This window comes from Haematobia irritans, chromosome 1 (genome assembly GCF_050003625.1).
Source record: "Haematobia irritans isolate KBUSLIRL chromosome 1, ASM5000362v1, whole genome shotgun sequence".
NCBI lineage: Eukaryota > Metazoa > Arthropoda > Insecta > Diptera > Muscidae > Haematobia > Haematobia irritans.
Genome location: NC_134397.1, coordinates 240,562,774 through 240,581,144, shown reverse-complemented (window position 1 = coordinate 240,581,144; position 18,371 = coordinate 240,562,774). Strand labels below are relative to the sequence as shown.

The 18,371-nt window shown below is 33.6% G+C and overlaps 2 protein-coding genes across 4 annotated transcripts in view; one reads left to right on the top strand and one right to left on the bottom strand.

Moving 5' to 3' along the window:
• Positions 1 to 1,757: 1,757 nt before the first annotated feature.
• Tango6 (transport and golgi organization 6) lies at positions 1,758 to 6,036 on the bottom strand. The gene is made up of 4 exons (XM_075308461.1): positions 5,923 to 6,036; positions 3,557 to 5,839; positions 2,202 to 2,353; positions 1,758 to 2,145 (listed from the first exon to the last, which is right to left on the bottom strand). The coding sequence occupies exons 1-4, from the start codon at positions 5,975 to 5,977 to the stop codon at positions 1,801 to 1,803; spliced, it is 2,835 nt and encodes a 944-aa protein (XP_075164576.1). The 5' UTR covers positions 5,978 to 6,036; the 3' UTR covers positions 1,758 to 1,800.
• Positions 6,037 to 8,462: 2,426 nt separating this feature from the next.
• LOC142237164 (uncharacterized) overlaps positions 8,463 to 18,371 on the top strand; it is a 30,072-nt gene continuing 20,163 nt past the window's right edge. For 2 of the 3 annotated variants that reach the window (XM_075308623.1, XM_075308558.1), the window contains exons 1-4: positions 8,463 to 8,577; positions 8,756 to 9,071; positions 14,085 to 14,589; positions 17,960 to 18,187. In XM_075308623.1, coding sequence (XP_075164738.1) covers positions 8,572 to 8,577; positions 8,756 to 9,071; positions 14,085 to 14,589; positions 17,960 to 18,187 — 1,055 coding nt within the window. In that variant the 5' untranslated portion in view covers positions 8,463 to 8,571. The remainder of the gene's footprint in view (positions 8,578 to 8,755; positions 9,072 to 14,084; positions 14,590 to 17,959; positions 18,188 to 18,371) is intronic. The other variant, XM_075308692.1, reaches the window with a different exon arrangement.

Below are 18,371 nucleotides of genomic sequence, written 5' to 3'. Positions count from 1 at the left end.
AGATTTGAAAACGCAAGTCGTAAAGTTTATTAACGCAAATAAAGCTCAGGTGGCCTGTACAAATGGATGGAAAGAACTTCGGGAAACCCATTCTTCCCTTATAGTTGAGTTTTTAAGGTAACGGAAAAGGAGTAGGGCTTGAAAGTGCATATTTTTATAATTCAATGATAAATACTCGACGGACAATTAACAAACGAAATAATATATTTTTTATTTCAATATATGTCCCTATATTGTTGTATTAAACGTAGGTTAGGTGGCAGCCCGATGTATCAGGCTCACTTAGACTATTCAGTCCATAGTGATACCACATTGGTGAACTTCTCTCTTATCACTGAGTGCTGCCCGATTCCATGTTCCATGACAAGGGACCTCCTTTTTATAGCCGAGTCCGAAAGGCGTTCTACATTGCAGTGAAACCACTTAGAGAAGCTCAGAAATGTCACCAGCATTACTGAGGTGGGATAATCCATCGCTGAAAAACTTTTTGGTGTTCGGTCGAAGCAGGAATCGAACCCACGATCTTGTGTATGCAAGGCGGGCATGCTAACCATTGTGCAATAAATGTTGTATTTAAACAAGGTTAAGAATGTAAAATTTTTACAACACATATAAACGCAAAAAATTTTTACTTTGCAATTTTGTCTGTTGTCTAAATTGAAAAATTGGTAAACTCCAGACCATGGTATACAAATGGTCTGGAGTTTAGTTTCGGCCATAAAGACCCAAACTTAGTACCGGCCTTTAAACAGAAAGCTTTCATGTGTTGGTTTATCTCCCAGCAATACTGACAACATTTCAGGCAGGTAGTGTCCGGTAGAACATTGAGAGTGCGCTAGTCTTGCATGACGGAGGTGCTGAGTGGAGCGGACAAAAATAATTTACATGAAGGATTGGAAGTCCTTCATATATGCAGATAACTTTTTCTAGTTTTCGGTGGTAATCGTTCTGTCCCTGATTTATTGGAAGAAACTATAAATAAAACTTAATGGATTCTATTGCCATGGAATATGAATAAGGTCCGAAGGCGTGACCACATCTCTGGTCATGTAAAGAACTTCTTGGGATGTATTTTTGAGGGCCTTTTATAATATCTCAAGAATGGTAGACCTCATCACAGTTGGTACACAGATGCCAATCATCCGTAATTCAGTGTCTATGAGATCCTTTGTTGTCAGGATTGCCAGGTAACTTATGTGTTTTCTCCTATAGTAATAATTTATTTCGCTTTAGTAACACCAACAAAGGGTTAACCAGAAGCGCCTCTAGTGGAGAATAATGGCGAAACTAAAAAAAAAACATTACCTTTCACCAACAAAACGGCCGTTAATCTAAATCTTTAACGGCCATTTTCATGTAGCTCCGTTAGGCTTTAACTGCCAGTTAACAGAAAGTAAATTGCATATATCATGTCTCAGGTTAACTTTAACTGAAAAATTTCCGTCATTTAAGTTCCTAACTGGCCTATAGAATATAAAGGCAAGATGACAGCTTCGTCCATAATACGGTTCTAAAGTTGGTTAGTTAACGGAACACTAACGGAGCTTTATGAAATTGGGGGTAAAACTCACAACTTTCCAATTTCAGTGCAGGACTCATATTCCAACAATAAGAACCTTATAACATTTTCAAGTGGTAAAGTAAAAAGACGTCAGTAGCCATTTATGTACTATACCGTAGTAAATTGCTCTTTCGATACTACTGTGGCAGACGGCGAGGAAAAATACTTGTCGGACTACATTCGTGAGTCCATAACATTACTGATTTAAATATTTTATTAACCAAACATACATACATATTTTAATTCATGTAAAGAATATGATTTCGATTTTTAATTTTTCCCCTGTCTTTAATTCCCATTATTTGTATTTCCTTCTGCAAGGGAGCTTGGCTAACTGCAGTCAATAATTCTTTGCATTTCACGGAGAGATTATCTAAACCAATGGCAGCATGCAAGCGCATTTTTTCATCTTCATTGGCATCTGATGCCAAATATTTTAAAAGTCGATATATGGGGAGTAGCATTTCTTCATAATCAACCAAATTTTCCATACCGGCTAGAAGGTCGCTTAAAACCATTACAGCTGCCCGCTTTGCTGGCATATATTTACCAAAAGTTAGTTCGCAGTTTATTAGATGTAAAAGCTAAATTGAAACATTACAATAACAAAGAGTTCTAAGTATGACAAATTGGTTCTTACCTCTTGAAAGTAATTATGAACATCGAAAGATAAAATTTTACATAGCTGAGCCAAGTTAGAAAATGAGGAATATCGAAACTCATCCAAAGTAGATCTACAACCGTTCATGTATGTGTTTAACAACATACCTTTGTATTTATAGCAAAGTTTGTCTAAAAAGGAATAATTAAATAAATAAATAAGCCGATAGCCTTTGTAGCTAGTGCTTTAATGTTTATTATAGTTTTTAAAATTGTAATAAATATATAAATAAATAAATGAAATTAAAGTTTAAGAAATTCAAAAAAAAATGATCACTAAGGGCATAGACCAATTAAAATAGGGACATACCTTGATAATTCACCATGGTTTTGTTTATTTGCAGAGCGCAGTTATTCCACTCAATTGCGCAAACAAGAGATTCAATTTCTTTTTGAAAACCGAGAATTACCGTACAAATCAGTACATTTGCATTACAAAAAAGGTGTGGACGGATAGGGTTTTATAAGCTTTTATAATATTTGGTGTCTCGTCAAGAGAACAAAGAAAGGAAAACAAAAATAAAGCCAAATTAAAAAATCACTCAATTGCAGACCAAAAAGAGCCCTCTACGGTGTGCAGACAAACTACAGCGCTGTGAATTCAATTGAGATGTCCTATATTTAATTGGTCTATGCTAAGGGTTTCAACCATATTTGGTGGCTAGAATGGACATATTTTTGAAATTTTTCTTCATTACCTTAAAAAAAAAAAAAGTATCAGTATCAGGCTGCTGATTACTACTATTGATATGTATTTTTTTAGTAGGCAATACCAAGAAATGCCAAGCCCCACTCTTATGACTTTCTTACCCAGCAAACAAATTGGACGTACTTCTAAAGGCATAAGTTTAAAAGCATTTGCAAAAATGTTCTTTATTTTACCTACTCAGGATGTTCTTTAAATTCAATTTTTTATAACTCGCTTTTTCCATATTTTTAAAGGGTGATTTTAACATTTTTTGTCTTGTTTCAAATAGGTTAAGAACAGAATAAGGATTAAAAAAAATTCTACAAAAAATTTGAGGTCAAGTGTTTTTGACAAGCGTGCATTAAACATCATAAAAAAATTAAAAATTATTTAGCAAAATATCACAAAATTTTTTAATTCACATCCAAAACACTGAATTCAGATCACACCCAAAGAAGTGATGCATATTCAGTGCAACGGCTGTTGAAATGGTGGACATCCGTCCTATGACAAGCCCAAGTTAAATTAATCGCTTCTGCACCACTTCCGGATCCAAAACTAATATTTTCACTAATTTTTTGGGGACGCTTTTTTGCTGGGTAGCTACTCCAATATATGCTTGGTGTATTTGTTGATTGACTACTTACCAATTTCTTTTGAAACCTTTAACAACGCTTCTCCTACAACTAATCTATAATCAATAGCTGCTGAATCGTTCAAATAAACATCGGATAAAATTTCCAATATCGTTGATTCTTCGACATACACCAGTGATGCAAACAGACGAACACAATTCAGGAATGTATAGGATTCTGACGATTTTAAGGTATTCAAGGTTAAAGCAGCTATTATATGGACACCATTGAGCGTATAGGGATCCTTCTCTTTTATAAGTTTAATGAATTTTTCTATTCCTTCAACTTGTATATAGGGTTCATGTGATTCCAATAATGTTCTGGCTTCTTCAAATTGTTCCTTGGATGCTTCATTGTCGCCTAGATTGTCAGTCTCATTATTGACCTCTTTTATAAGACAAGAAATCTGATATTTTATATTCTTATCCTGGATATTGGCAAGGAGTTTCGTTAAATGCCTTGAAATTTCACATTTAACTTCTGGTAAATGATGATCTGTAGCATTAGCCAAAATTTCCCGTATTAAAGTTAGAAGAAGTTTTATCACATTTGTATCCATTTCTTTGTCACACATTGCCAATAAATCCTTGAGAACCATTAGAAATGCTTGGATATTTTCAATAATCATATTTTTGAAATGTTTGTGTTCCATTAGTAATTGCAAAGCATTAACGATTTGTATTCTGCCATTATATTTTTTGGCAACATCTATCATGATTTTATTTTCCATTTCTTCTTCTGTTAGAAGCAAGCCATTTGTGGTTGATCCAACGACTTGTTCTTGATCGAATTTCACCAACGAGGGAAATAAGCGTAATAGTACAATAAATACTTGATAACAAAGTGTGCTAAATGTGGACTGCTGAAGAATCACAGCTAAGGTATTCATGTAACTTTCAAATAACGAATTTGTTTCAGGTTCTTCATCCTTTTGTACAATTCTCATTTGTTCTGAATTCAAAGGATCTTCTTCAATTTTTATATACGGATGCAAGGACATCCAACTTTTGGGATAATCATTTAGAGCTATGCTTTTTATAATACTCTGAAGTTCCTCCTTTCCTCGATTGTTCAAAATCCTTAATATTAGCTGTGATATATGGTTGTATGTAATAAGGACACCTGGTCTATTTTTATGAATATTAATTTCTTGATGACAAGCCATTAGTAAAGGCAAATACGATACTAGCAATTCACTTGGCATACATTCTATGGTGGAAGTGCAAAACATATGAAAGAATAGACTTATTATTGTAGCGAAACTTGTCCACTCCATTACCATGATACGATTTTCAGTAAACTCCAATAGTGGTTGCAGTTGCATGCGGAGCCATTGTTTTACCAAATCTTTGTTCTCCTCATTGTTATTGTAGAGTTTTTGCAGTGTAACCAAAGCGGTTCCCATATAGGGCGCACAATCTTCGTTATCCACACTTTTTGTGAGAAAGCGCAATATTTGTTGCACAAGAGATTCTTGTGCTCGTCTGGGATATGTAGGTTGTGCTACTAATTTCTCTACAATTTCTGACATATTCTTTTCATTTTTTTCAGATTTTTGTATGGCAAAGAGCAAAGCTACAAATCCTCCACCGGACCACAGTTTCACCAACATTTCTTTGTGTACTTTAGGCTTTTGTTGAATGGGCAAAATTCCATAGAAAAGCATAAGATTTCTGTAATAAACAACTTTTGGCATTTCGCTCCATATTTTGTTTAGTTTAGTATGGAGTTCAGCTACACGTAGCCGCTGCAATGCTGGTTCATCTAATTCACTGGCAAATAGTAAACTAAAGATTCCTGCCATATAATATAGGATGATATCTTCAGAAACTCTTAAACACGGAGCATGGACTACAGATGCTATAGTCTCTATCAAAATGTCAACTCTATGAAAATTTTCGTGGCCTTCAGCTTTCCCGCTGAATATAGAGCCTTTGGTTTTATAAAAGGCCGAGTGCAAATTGGGTTTTAATCCCTTTTCTACTATATCTTCCGTTAATGCGATAAGCAGTGTCTTATGATGTTCCGATATTAAATCTTCCACAGCATTGCTTTTTAAATTAACATTTTTACATATCATCCGAAGTATCATTAACGAGTATAGAACATATTCCGAAGCGTTATCCAAATGTTTGATAACTTCACTCTGTTTTTCCTTTAAATTACATTGATCAATGTCATCCACTAAGGCTTTGATAACTTCTTCTTGTGACAGTTTTAGGAATTGCCTTATCTGTTTTGTGTTCGTTTCAATTCGTTCATTTTCATCTTTGAGGGAAACATTTTGGGCTATACCTGTTAATACAATGTAGTGTTTTATTAAAAATACTCTAAATCGATGTTATTTAAGAAGTAAAAATATACGTAGCTGCATTTACCAGGGATATTTAGAGATTCTAATAATGTCCAATATTTCATCACGTTGGCGGCCATAGTAAATAAATAAGCATTGTTGTCCAATTCTTGTAAACAAATAAACAGCTGTTTTACAAGCTGAGGGTGCCACTTAATTGAAGTGTTTGACGTATAATTTGTGGCAATCGTGATGAAATGCCAAGGTGCGATCGCGGAACCAACTGAATACAATTGATGACCGGAAACCTTTTTCCAAATTTATGGTATTTTCTTTTCCCCTGAAAAAATTCGCACTTTTTTGTGTTTTTTTAAAAAAACTGGCAAACCTGCAACAAGTCTTCGAATTCTTTTGTGATAATAGTGCCACGCAAATTGCTGGAATTTTCAGCATTGCCGACAAACGAGAGTGCTGCGATTGTCCTATTCGCTTCGTTCGAATTCTTTTCTGTCCGCTGATATGATAGCATTTTTTAGGTTTTAAAAATGCACATTCTGTACAGACAAAATAAAAGCAAAGCAATTTTTTCAGAAAAGAAACACCAATAATTTATTGGCGTTTTTTGTAATAAGGATAACGTCCCTGCCAGCATTTCAATGTTCCATTTCATCCTCATCGCTACCACAGACTCGTAAGTGACACTGCAACAATCGCCAACTGTGATAGTATTTTGCCATCACTACCCTGCCAACATTTTTTGAATTTGGGGGCGCTTCCGAGAATCCCCACTACGTCGAAAACAGTCGTATACGATATCTAAAACTCCTCGGAAAAGCGCCGTCACTATTGAGAAGTTGCAGGGCATAAATCTGATCAGAAAGCCACTGATAAGCCCTTGGAGCAAAAGACGGCACTTGCAGCACATTGCACTTTAACAGGACACAAACCAAACTTTAAGGACGTAGATATTTTGACGCAAGAAACCAAGTATAAAAGGAGATTTACTCTGGAGATGCTACATATTATAAATGTACCTGCAGAAAGACGAATGAATTTTAAGACTGATACGGACCATTGTGCACATATTTATAGAAATATTGTACAAAAATATAGAAAGACAGATTAGCTTTTAGTTGTAAATATACTCCCTTGTAAAGAAGTTCACTGTTCTTTAAATTTAAATGTAATTATCTGTGTTTTTCATTTAATGATATATTTTTTTTTTGTTAATGTGTTAAATGTTTTTTTCTTTTTGTTTAAAGTAATTTCCCTGAAGACGAGCATCGGAGATGTCTCGAAATATTGGAAAATTTTAAATATAAAAATACAACTCAAAAAACAACAACATCTGTTTTTATTCACATGACCTCAAGCCGAACTAAGAAAATATAGTTGGCAGGGATTTTGACAAAGTGACATTTCCTCGATTCACAATAGCAATTTATTGTGATTAATTTGCCGAATATCCCAATAAACAGCGTTTTTCAAATGCAACACCTTTTAAGGGTAAATATCATTTTCAACATATATTCAACTTGACTTAAAAGAGCTCAACTTCAACTTCAAATTGTTTGAGAATTACTTCCAAATCGCCAAAATGTTGACGAAATCTTTGAAAATTTATTGAAAATAATTGGTGAAAACTTTGACAAAACACTACCCAGCGACTTTCGTGCTTAATTGGAAGAATAATTGGACAATTTTAGACAAATAATTTAATTTGCTCCAAATAGTTTATAATAATTGGTAAGTCAAAATAAAAAATAAATAAAACTTCAAGAAAGTCAATAAATCTCTTTGCAGAAAAATGAAATTGTTTCAAATCGTTCATGATAATTGGTAAGTCAAAATAATAAATGAAATGAAAACTTTATGCGCTTTACAGATTATCAGTTATTCCGGACGACAGTTTTCGTGTCGATCATATCCCATGTATTGTGCACATTATAAGTTAAGTCCGAAGGCATAATCGATACTGCTGCATGTTTATGGGATCGATAACACATCTACCGATTATTTAGTCATCGCCCACAAGTCGTATTGATCTGACACACTGTAAGATTCTTTACAAACACCGACATTCCGTCCGGAATAACTGATACTCTGTAAAGCGCATTAGGGAATCTTTGGATGCTACATTCTTAGAAACATTAAGAAGCAGACCGAAAAATTAAGGTGGCCTATCGACAAGAAAAAGTTTCCAGAAACTTTTGAAAATACCATCAATTAAAATTGGTAAAAACTGTTTTTCCACTTCAACATCTTCTTGATGAAAACGTGAATTACATCTTCAGTTTAATTTACGTCCTGTTATCAGTTTAAAATGGTTATTTTGTGAATTCATATTGCTGGAAATTTAAAAAAATAAATATAATTGCAACAATGGTAATTGTTAATTTGCCTCACATCAAGTAGCTATGCATTTCAAATTCAAACTGTTGAGTGTAATTTCTGTTTTCGTTGAGTACGAGGTTCTCTCAACTTGAGTATTACCCTAATCTTTTGAAAATAGGCTTGAAAAATTGTTGAAATTTAGCATTTTTCAAACGTTTGTGTTGATAACATTAATAAGCTATTTTACTAACAGGGTTGTTAAATAGCATTGACACCATATTAAAAGGAGCTCCAGGCAGGGTAGTTTCATCAGCCGCCCGCGTCAAGATTTTATTTTCTATCGTTTTCACGTTTCATTGAAGAGTTTGCTGTCTATTATACCACCAGGAAAAAAAACAAAATGGCTGTAAGTAAATAATTTAAAATGATGAAAAATGTACAGGTGAATGACACATTTCACATCAACGAATCTTTAACTTTTATTGGATAACCTTCGGCAGACTAGAGATACTAAGTTCATAATACCTCCATAACAAAAGCGTTGTTTTAGCCACGATTTTTATTTATGTATGTATATTTTCTAGCAACCTATCAAAGTTTTTGTCGGCAGTTTACCTCCAGGCACAAAGCCGGAAGAACTTCGTCATTTATTTGAAGAATTTGGTGTAGTCGTTGAATGTGATGTCATGAATCGTTGCGGCTTCGTTCACATGAAAAATGCCGCAATGGCGGAGAGCGCCATTCAGGCCTTGAATGCTAGCGATTTCAAGGGACAATCAATTGTTGTTGAACATGGTAGGCCGAAAGAGCGTGGCGGTCCTCAAGGTGGGCCTAATCAAGGAGGAAGACCTCAGAGAGGTGGACGTGGTGGTGGAATGGGAGGCGGTCGCGGAGGCGGTGGTAAGTTTCAATTTAATTATTTGAATACAGTGAACGACGAAAGTATTAGCACAATGGATAAACGGTTATTTATGTTGTTTATTCTTTATAAAGATTGGGTTTTTTGTTTAAAAATTGAAGGAAAGAATGAAAATATTAACATTTTCATGGGGCTCCGATAGTCTCTGTGAGTTATTTATTTATTTATTTATTTATTTAATCAACCAACGCCCTTCTGGACAACATGTTGATAGAAATTCAATCAATAGAGCTCTAGTATTCCAAATAAAAACTTAACCTTATAATTAAAACGAAACTAAAAAAAACTTAAAATTAAAATCCTAACGCACAACCCTTTATACATAGCAAACAAGAAATTAAAACGCATTGAGTTTGAATTTGAGTTATTCAAAAGAAAATTAAAGACATTTATGTTGTCGGTTAATTTTAACTGAGCAGTTCACATTGTTTTTAGCAGTTACATTCCTGACATATGACTGTATAGGAAGGATTACATATCTGTAGCGCAGTTTAAAAGTTGGTTAGTTAATTTTGTTTTAAAGGAACACTCTACGTGCTGTAGAGACAAACTTACAAGATAAATGATAAATCTGAATTGCAAGTGGACTGAGAAGACTCATACGTGCAGAATACAAACTATGCTAGCGTAATTATTTTAATACTGAAGAATTTACTGGAGCGGCTCCATGGGCTAGTAGTCTGAGTAAGAGGGGCAAGAGGTTTGAGTTACATGCCACTTTATTTCAGGCTCACTTAGACTCTTCAGTCCATTGTGATAGGTTTGGTTACGTGTCAATGATAAAAGAGAGAAGTTCACAACCTGTAGTATCATTGTGATAGTCTAAGTGAACCTAAAATATTGGGCTGCCACTATGCCTAACGTAAGGCCGCACTTATATGGACTTTAAAACAATTCTGGGCTTAAATCTACTTTAGTACAAGTGTTCCGATTGGTCAAATTTTTGGCCAGCGTGTAGTCTTTTCGATTCTAAGCACAAAATGTAATATACCACTTTTTGGCGGAAAGACCTATTTTTGGAGTTACGGTTTTTCATGATCACGTATATTGGATTTAGTATCCATCGCACATAATCATTCTAAAAGTAAAATATTTCGAATAACATGGACCCGGAGAGGTCCTGGGTTCCCGTTAGCCCACTTTGGACTTTGTCCATAGGAGAAAGTCTCAAACCCCGGCCGAAGGCCCGCCACCTGTCCACTTTGGGTTCGCGTTAACCCACTTTGGACTCTGTCCATAGGAGAAAGTCTCAAAACCCTGCCGAAGGCCGGCCAACTATACCCAATTTTTAAGGGTCGATATCTCGAAAACTACGCTCTGCCGACAAAATTTTTACTTCATATTTTCTGCTTAAAATGTACTATTTATACCAAATATGCACAAAAAACTGAATTTTATTGATTTCATGAAAAATTGCTGTCAGAATTAACAAAAATATAAAGGAAAATACCGATTTTTAGATGTCGATATCTCAACTAGGCTTTTCCGACAAATTTTTTACTTTGCATTTTCGATTTAAAATCCCTTCTCCTACACTCAAAAAAAAATTTTGTTTATTTTTAACAACTTGTGCTAAAGTAGATTTGTTCCCAATTCTGAGTATGAGAACTAAAATGTGAGTTTAGATCGGAGATAGAGGATGCGGGAAGATCTATAGCAAGAGCTATCGTAGGATTTAACAATGTTAAGGTTAGGATTTAAATAATAATCCAAACGGCATGTCACATTTAATGAAAGTTTGAAACACTATTATTATTGGGATGACGACAGAGGTAGACTCCCTCCCGACCATTCCCGATTTTTTTTTAGTGTGCTTGCGTTTTACAGGACTTAGATGTTGGTTATTGGGCAGAAACAATGTATATATTTGTTGATATAGCTATTCATCTTCGGGAGGGGATTTCCTTACTTGAAATACCAACTTATTTGCTAGGATTAGCTATAACTTAGTTTGGGAAAAGTGGCGTTGATTTTTGTGTAAGACACACTTATAGAATCTATATAATTCTCCAATTAAAACTTAACGGGAGGAGAAACCATCAGTTAGTGTATAACGATAACTAGCAACATTGAGAAAATCCCACATACATTGAAATATTTTTTATCTTTGGCTTTGCAATCGAATCCGAACGGCAAATAAAATAATATTTAGGAATGCTTAAAAATATCAGAAATCTATTTGGAGTGTTTCCCTACTATTGTTTTCTTCGATACCATGTCTCCCTTTACAATTCTGATTAAATTGAATTTTGTTCTGTAAATTAATTTTTCAACAAATAGGCCATTTAATTTCTTTTTCAATAATGAAATCAATTGAAAGTGTTTGTATCAATCATAGATTCATTTTGATATAGAAAATATACTTCATAATTTTCCTTATAGATCTATTACGTTACGTTGAAACTGATTGCTTCCACACTTTCAATTATTTTTTATTAATTTCAACCCGCGGGTTGATTCATCTAAAAATATAATTAATTTTGATCACGAAATTCATTTAAGTTTTTACTCGAGACAAATTATTCACCTTCTATTTATTTCAATTAATTTTTTGATCGATTCATGGATTTGGTAAAAGTTTGATGAGTCATTGAATATACACATGTGGTCAAATTAATAAGTACAGAATAGTTTTTTTTTATGTTCCATGGTAAATTTAAGAAATATATTTATTGAAAAGCAAAATAAAGTCTATAATTCATATTAATGACATACATTTAACTTAAAAGTAAATAATTTTCTGGAAAAGACAAGTGAAATGAAAAACTAATCCAAATAAGGCAAAGTCAGTAATAGTCAAAAATTAATGGGCAAAATAATAAGTACATTTTCTAAATCGTGAAATAGGTCTACTTAAAATTTTTTGGTTTAAATTGAACATAATTTTGTTACAATTTCAACAACCAGTGTACCCAACTTTATTTTGATAACATTTTATACTTGCTTTGACATACTCGTACTGCTTACAAGCTTCCGACTGGTTTCATCTGAGTTTTCATACCATGTAATCTGCACAAAATTCCAAACTTGTTGTTTATTTTTAAATGTTTTATTCCCAATTCTGTATTTTAACTCTCCCCAAAGGTTTTCAATGGGTTTAGGGTCTGGTGGCTAAGTAGGCCAATATAGAAGGGTTATGTCATTGTCTTGGAACCAATTTCTAATAAAGCGAGAAGTGTGTTTAGGATTGTTGTCTTGTTGAAACACCCACCTTTGAGGTATGTTTTCTTCTGCGTACGGCGGCATTGTGTTCTACAATATATTTCTATATTCGAACAGTGTCATTTTATAAGTAATGCGATAAATTCGACCTGGGCCATGCCAGAAATACAGCCCTGTACCACCATGTTCCCGCTTCCATGCTTGACCGTCATTTTTGTGACGGTCAAGCATGGAAATGTTTTATTCCCAATTCTGTATTTTAACTCTCCCCAAAGGTTTTCAATGGGTTTAGGGTCTGGTGGCTAAGTAGGCCAATATAGAAGGGTTATGTCATTGTCTTGGAACCAATTTCTAATAAAGCGAGAAGTGTGTTTAGGATTGTTGTCTTGTTGAAACACCCACCTTTGAGGTATGTTTTCTTCTGCGTACGGCGGCATTGTGTTCTACAATATATTTCTATATTCGAACAGTGTCATTTTATAAGTAATGCGATAAATTCGACCTGGGCCATACCAGAAATACAGCCCCATACCACCATGTTCCCGCTTCCATGCTTGACCGTCATTTTTGTGAAGCGCATATGAAATTCGACGACTACTACCATTTCAGAATATTTTTTGTTTTTAGTTTCATCGTTCCACATGATATTGCCCCATTTCCTGACCACCTATAATGTTTTCTGGCGAAGCATAGTCTCATCTTACAAATTTTTTTCCGTAGCATAGTCTCATCTTACAAATTTTTTTCCGTAGCATAGTCTCATCTTACAAATTTTTTTCCGTAGCATAGGAACTTTTCTGACTGTTCGGCCGGGTAATTTGGCATGCACTAATTGCTGCCAAATAGATCGTGCAGATATCCCACTGCCTATTTCAGCAGAAATTTGTCTGTGTTTGGAAGGGTCTTTTTTTGGGAGAGTGACAAAAAGATTATCTCTTTTTCGAAGTGTCTTGCTTGGTTTTCCACGTGTTTTCGCAGAACTTCTTTTCTTTAGGGCTTTTTGGACACAAAGTAACGATCTCTTAAAATATTTGACGGTCGTTCAAAGAGATTTTCCCTCAATTCTTAGAGCTAAAACCAGTCTTTTCTACTACAATGACTTTCGTTTCATCTAGTAACTAGTTTTGATTAATTTTTTTATTATTTGCATTAATTCATCGCCACTAAAAACCCAATAAAAAACTTTCTGAAAAATTTAAACTTTTTCATATAAAAACGCACAATGTACTTATTTTTTTGACCAACCAAATAAAGCGCTTCATCACAAAGAGAACACAGGAAACAAAAATAATGACATTTTTGCGTTTTTTTCTTATTGAATCAGTGCTGCCAATATTGAACTTTAGTTACATGACGTAGTTACAACACCAAATTAAAAAATATGTTAGAGTTAGGACAAAGAAGAAAAAATGCCAACGCGTTCTTATTAATTTGATTATATGTGTAATAGTATAAATTCTATTTTTTTGAAATGGGATAATTAATATTTTAGTTTAAAACATAAAAAATTGCAATCTTTTTCTTACCTTTATTTTCATTAAAAAGTTAATCATGTCAGTCAATTATTTAATTATCATCAATCAACGTTTTCAACGATTTTGATAGAAGTCGAAGATCTAACTAGGCATTCCAAAAAAAATTTTTGTATTTTACGTTGTCACGTCAATCACTGTATTTAGATTTATTTCAAATATTTCATAAAAATTTTGTGGCTTAGAGGGAAGCCAACAAGATGCAACAGCAGCAGCAGTAATATATCACTTGAGCATGACATTGACATTACATGATAAAATTCTATTCCTTTTCATTGTCCATTTCATTAATATTTTAAGTTGGCTTCCCTGGCAATGTACAACAATTTAATAACGCGAAACAAGCCGCCACATTGCAATTGGCCGGCGTCATTTTGGATTTGTTAAATGACCAAAACGAAAACCAAAATATTGCAGGTGGTGGCGGCGGCGGTGGCGGTTTTATTATCGGCAGTGGGCCAGGACCCATGGGCCGTGGAGGCGGTGGTGGTAATTTCCCAGGTGGTCGTGGTGGTGGAGGTCCTCAAAATATGAATGGCGGTGGTCCAGGTCCCATGCGCCAAGGCTTCAAACATGATCGTGATCGTTCGGCTCCTTACCCACAACAGAATATGAATATGGGTGGACCGCCAAATGCCGGCAAATTCAACAGAGGCGGCGGTGGTGGTGGTGGTAACTTTGGACCCAACCGAGGCGGTAATTTCAATAACTCATATCAAGGCAACAATGGTGGAGATAGTGGAAATTGGCAGAATAATATGGGTGGCGGTGGTCCAAATCGTGGTCCCAACCGTGGGATAAATGCGTAAGTATAAAATTCATTAATTGATTATGGCCTTAATTCAAAATATTCGGCAAGTACTCATTAGCAAACTGTGGTGTTACAATGGACCAATAATTCGTTTGAGTATCTCCGAGTTTATGATAGGTCTGCTGACGTTTTTCTCTAGTTAAAACTTCTAGTAAAAACTAGCAAGTTATAATATTAAATATGAATGATAAATTTTGAGCACTTGGAACATATAAATAGACACAATACACTCTAGATAGAGCTCGATCGAAGCGGTTTTTTTTTTGGCTGAAGACCAATTCAAAGCCGTTGTCGTCCAAAAAGGCCGAAGACGAAGTCTAGTCAAATCTTTTACAATGTATTGCTAAATAATATTCCGAGTGTTTAAAGTTAAAATATTTTATTATTATTATCGACCGAAGCGGTTTTTTTTTGGTTGAACACCAAGTCAAAGCTGTTGTCGTCCAAAAAGGCCGAAGACGAAGTCTAGTCAAATCTTTTACAATGTTGTACTGCTGTCATGTTTATGGGACTTTTAGCGTCTAAAATTCAACAGTTTGTTTCTTTATATTTATTCCATGAAAACTCGAGTTTCATTTTTTTTTTTTTTGCTTAATTTCTTAATTTTTCTTTTCTAGCACATAAGAAAAACCAGTGATCGACAGCAAACGATCATGGAAGTCTACCTATGTACTAAATATTTTTGGCATAAAAAATTCTTTAGAATACTTCTTAATATCCAAATTTAAAGCTACCATAAAAAATGTTGCAAAATTTTTCGATTGGTCGGCCTATAACACCAGAACGCAATAATCGTTTTTTTGCCAAATGACAAAGTCGATTATTCTTTCGAGATTTAATAACCTCCTTGCATATGAAATAGTCATGAGATATATTCCAGTTTGGGCCGAAAGTTCTAACTAGTTTTTATACCCTTCACCACTACTGTGGTACAGGGTATAATAAGTTTGTGCATTTGTATGTAACGCCAAGAAGGAAAAGTCTGAGACCCATCGTTTAGTATACCGATCGTCTTAGAATTAAATTCTGAGTCGATTTAGCGATGTCCGTCTGTCTGTCTGTCTGTCCGTCTGTCTGTCTGTCTGTTGATGTATTTTTGTGTGCAAAGTACAGCTCGCAGTTTTAGTCGGATTGTCCTAAAATTTGGTATAGGGTCCTGTTTCGGCTCAAAGACGATCCCTATTGATTTTGGAAAAAATCGGTTCAGATTTAGATATAGCAGCCATATATATTTTTCACCGATTTGGTCATAATTGGCGTGTATATCAACCGATCTTCCTCAAATTCCGTACATCCGAATATTTTATGAGTCTCGAAAAACTTGCAAAATATCAGCCAAATCGGTTCAGATTTAGATATAGCTCCCATATATAGCTTTCGCCCGATTTACACTCATATGACCACAGAGGCCAATTTTTTGCTCCGATTTAGTTGAAATTTTGCACAGGGAGTAGAATTAGCATTGTAGCTATGTGTGCCAAATTTCGTTGAAATCGGCTCAGATTTAGATATATCTCCCATATATAGCTTTCGCCCGATTTACACTCATATGACCGTAGAGGCCAATTTTTAACTCCGATTTAGTTGAAATTTTACACAGGGAGTAGAATTAGCATTGTAGCTATGCGTGCCAAATTTGGTTGAAATCGGTTCAGATTTAGATATAGCTCCCATATATATGTTTTTCTGATTTCGACAAAAATGGTCAAAATACCAACATTTTCCTTGTAAAATCGCCACTGCTTAGTCGAAAAGTTGTAAAAAGGACTCTAATTTTCCTAAACTTCTAATGCATATATATCGAGCGATAAATCATAAATAAACTTTTGCGAAGTTTTCTTAAAATTGCTCCAGATTTTAATATTTTTTTACTAACATTGTGTTCCACCCTAGTGCATTAGCCGACTTAAATTTTGAGTCTATAGATTTTGTAGAAGTCTATCAAATTCTGTTCAGATCGAGTGATATTTAAATGTATGTATTTGGGACAAACCTTTATATATAGCCCCAACACATTTGACGGATGTGATATGGTATCGAAAATTTAGATCTACAAAGTGGTGCAGGGTATAATATAGTCGGCCCCGCCCGACTTTAGACTTTCCTTACTTGTTTGGTTACTGAGATTTCTAAAATTTGCAAAGCTTCTTTGATTTTTCAAAATGATTCCTCCAACTAAGAGGTAATTAATAAATATACATTTTCGACAAAAATAAAATTTTGAAAAAATTTCCTATAAAAAAGGTTACTGAGATTTCTAAAATTTGCAAAGCTTCTTTGATTTTTCAAAATGATTCCTCCAACTAAGAGGTAATTAATAAATATACATTTTCGACAAAAATAAAATTTTGAGAAAATTTTCTATAGAAATAAAATGTTGAGAAAATTTCCTATAAAAATAAAATTTTGAGAAAATTTTTTATAGAAATAAAATTTTGAGAAAATTTTCTATAAAAATAAAATTTTGAGAAAATTTCCTATAAAAATAAAATTTCGAAAAAATTTTTTATTGAAATAAAATTTTCAGAAAATTTTTTATTGAAATAAAATTTTCAGAAAATTTTTTATTGAAATAAAATTTTCAGAATATTTTCTATATACACTATCTCAAACGTACACCAAACTGTAAAACTATATTTCATCGTATCTCAGAAACAAGATAATTTGATTTTATTCGATCTTTTTTGGTATCAAATAGAAAATAATTATTCAAGTTTGATTTTTAACATACAATTTACTTTAAACGAATCCGCCACATAGTTTCTGAGATACAATGAAATATAGCTTTAACAGTTTGGTGTATGGACAATTTTTTGAGATAGTGTAAATAAATCTTGAGAAAAAATTTTTTAGATCTATATTTTTTAATTGTTAGTTATATATTTTTATATTTAAGTGTTTCTAGTAGTAATGCTGTTGTATTATAATCGACATCGATCTGATCGACATTCATGCAGAAATAAATAAAAAATAAATGAATAAAATAAAAATTTCTATAGAAATAAAATAGACATTTTCGACAAAAATAAAATTTTGAGAATATTTCCTATAAAAATAAAATTTTGAGAATTTTTTTTTATAGAAATAAAATTTTGAGAAAACTTTCTATAGAAATTAAATTTTGAGAAAATTTTCTAATGAAACAAAATTTTGAGAAAATTTTCTATAGAAATAATAAAATTTTGAGACATTTGTTTGAAGAGTGCACCTCGTTTCTATAACCCATGTTCCAATATTCGGAATCACAATTCACAATTTTCAGTTGGCGATATGTTCTTAATCCTAAAGTATATTTTGGAAATATTTTTCTCTAAGGCATCATTTCGTTTTGTTATTTAAAAATTGTGTTCTTCTTATTTTTCAGTGCTGGAGGCTTCAATGATAATTTCTCCAGTGGATTCAGTGGCAATATGAATAGCTCCTCAGGTGGTAACTTTGGAGGTGGTCAACAAGATCGCCGTGGTTTTACATTACCATCGAATCAACCTCCTAAATATGGTGGAGGCAATCAAGGCGGCGGTTTTGCAGCGGATGTTGATTTTGCAAGTGACGATACCATCTTTCAGAGAAGAAGTAACAATGGGCCAAATGTGTAAGTACAGCAATTTATTTAAAATTGTTATGTTATGAAAATAGTCTTGCTAGAACTGAATTTATTTTATTTTTTTTTTATTTATTTGCTCGATGTTGTAATTTGAAGCCATGGGCCGATATAGGTTAAATTACAATAAAAACTACTCCAAAATATAGAATACAAAATTATATAAACATTATGA

Bases quoted from the DNA above. Each gene is read 5' to 3' on its own strand.
- Tango6 (XM_075308461.1), bottom strand. From the start codon at position 5,977: ATGGCCGCCAACGTGATGAAATATTGGACATTATTAGAATCTCTAAAT. The intron at 2,354-3,556 runs GTAAGTAGTCAA...ATTCCTTTTTAG, and splicing joins AAAGGTTTCAAAAGAAATTG to ACAAACTTTGCTATAAATAC. The intron at 2,146-2,201 runs GTAAGAACCAAT...GTTTCAATTTAG, and splicing joins TTCATAATTACTTTCAAGAG to CTTTTACATCTAATAAACTG.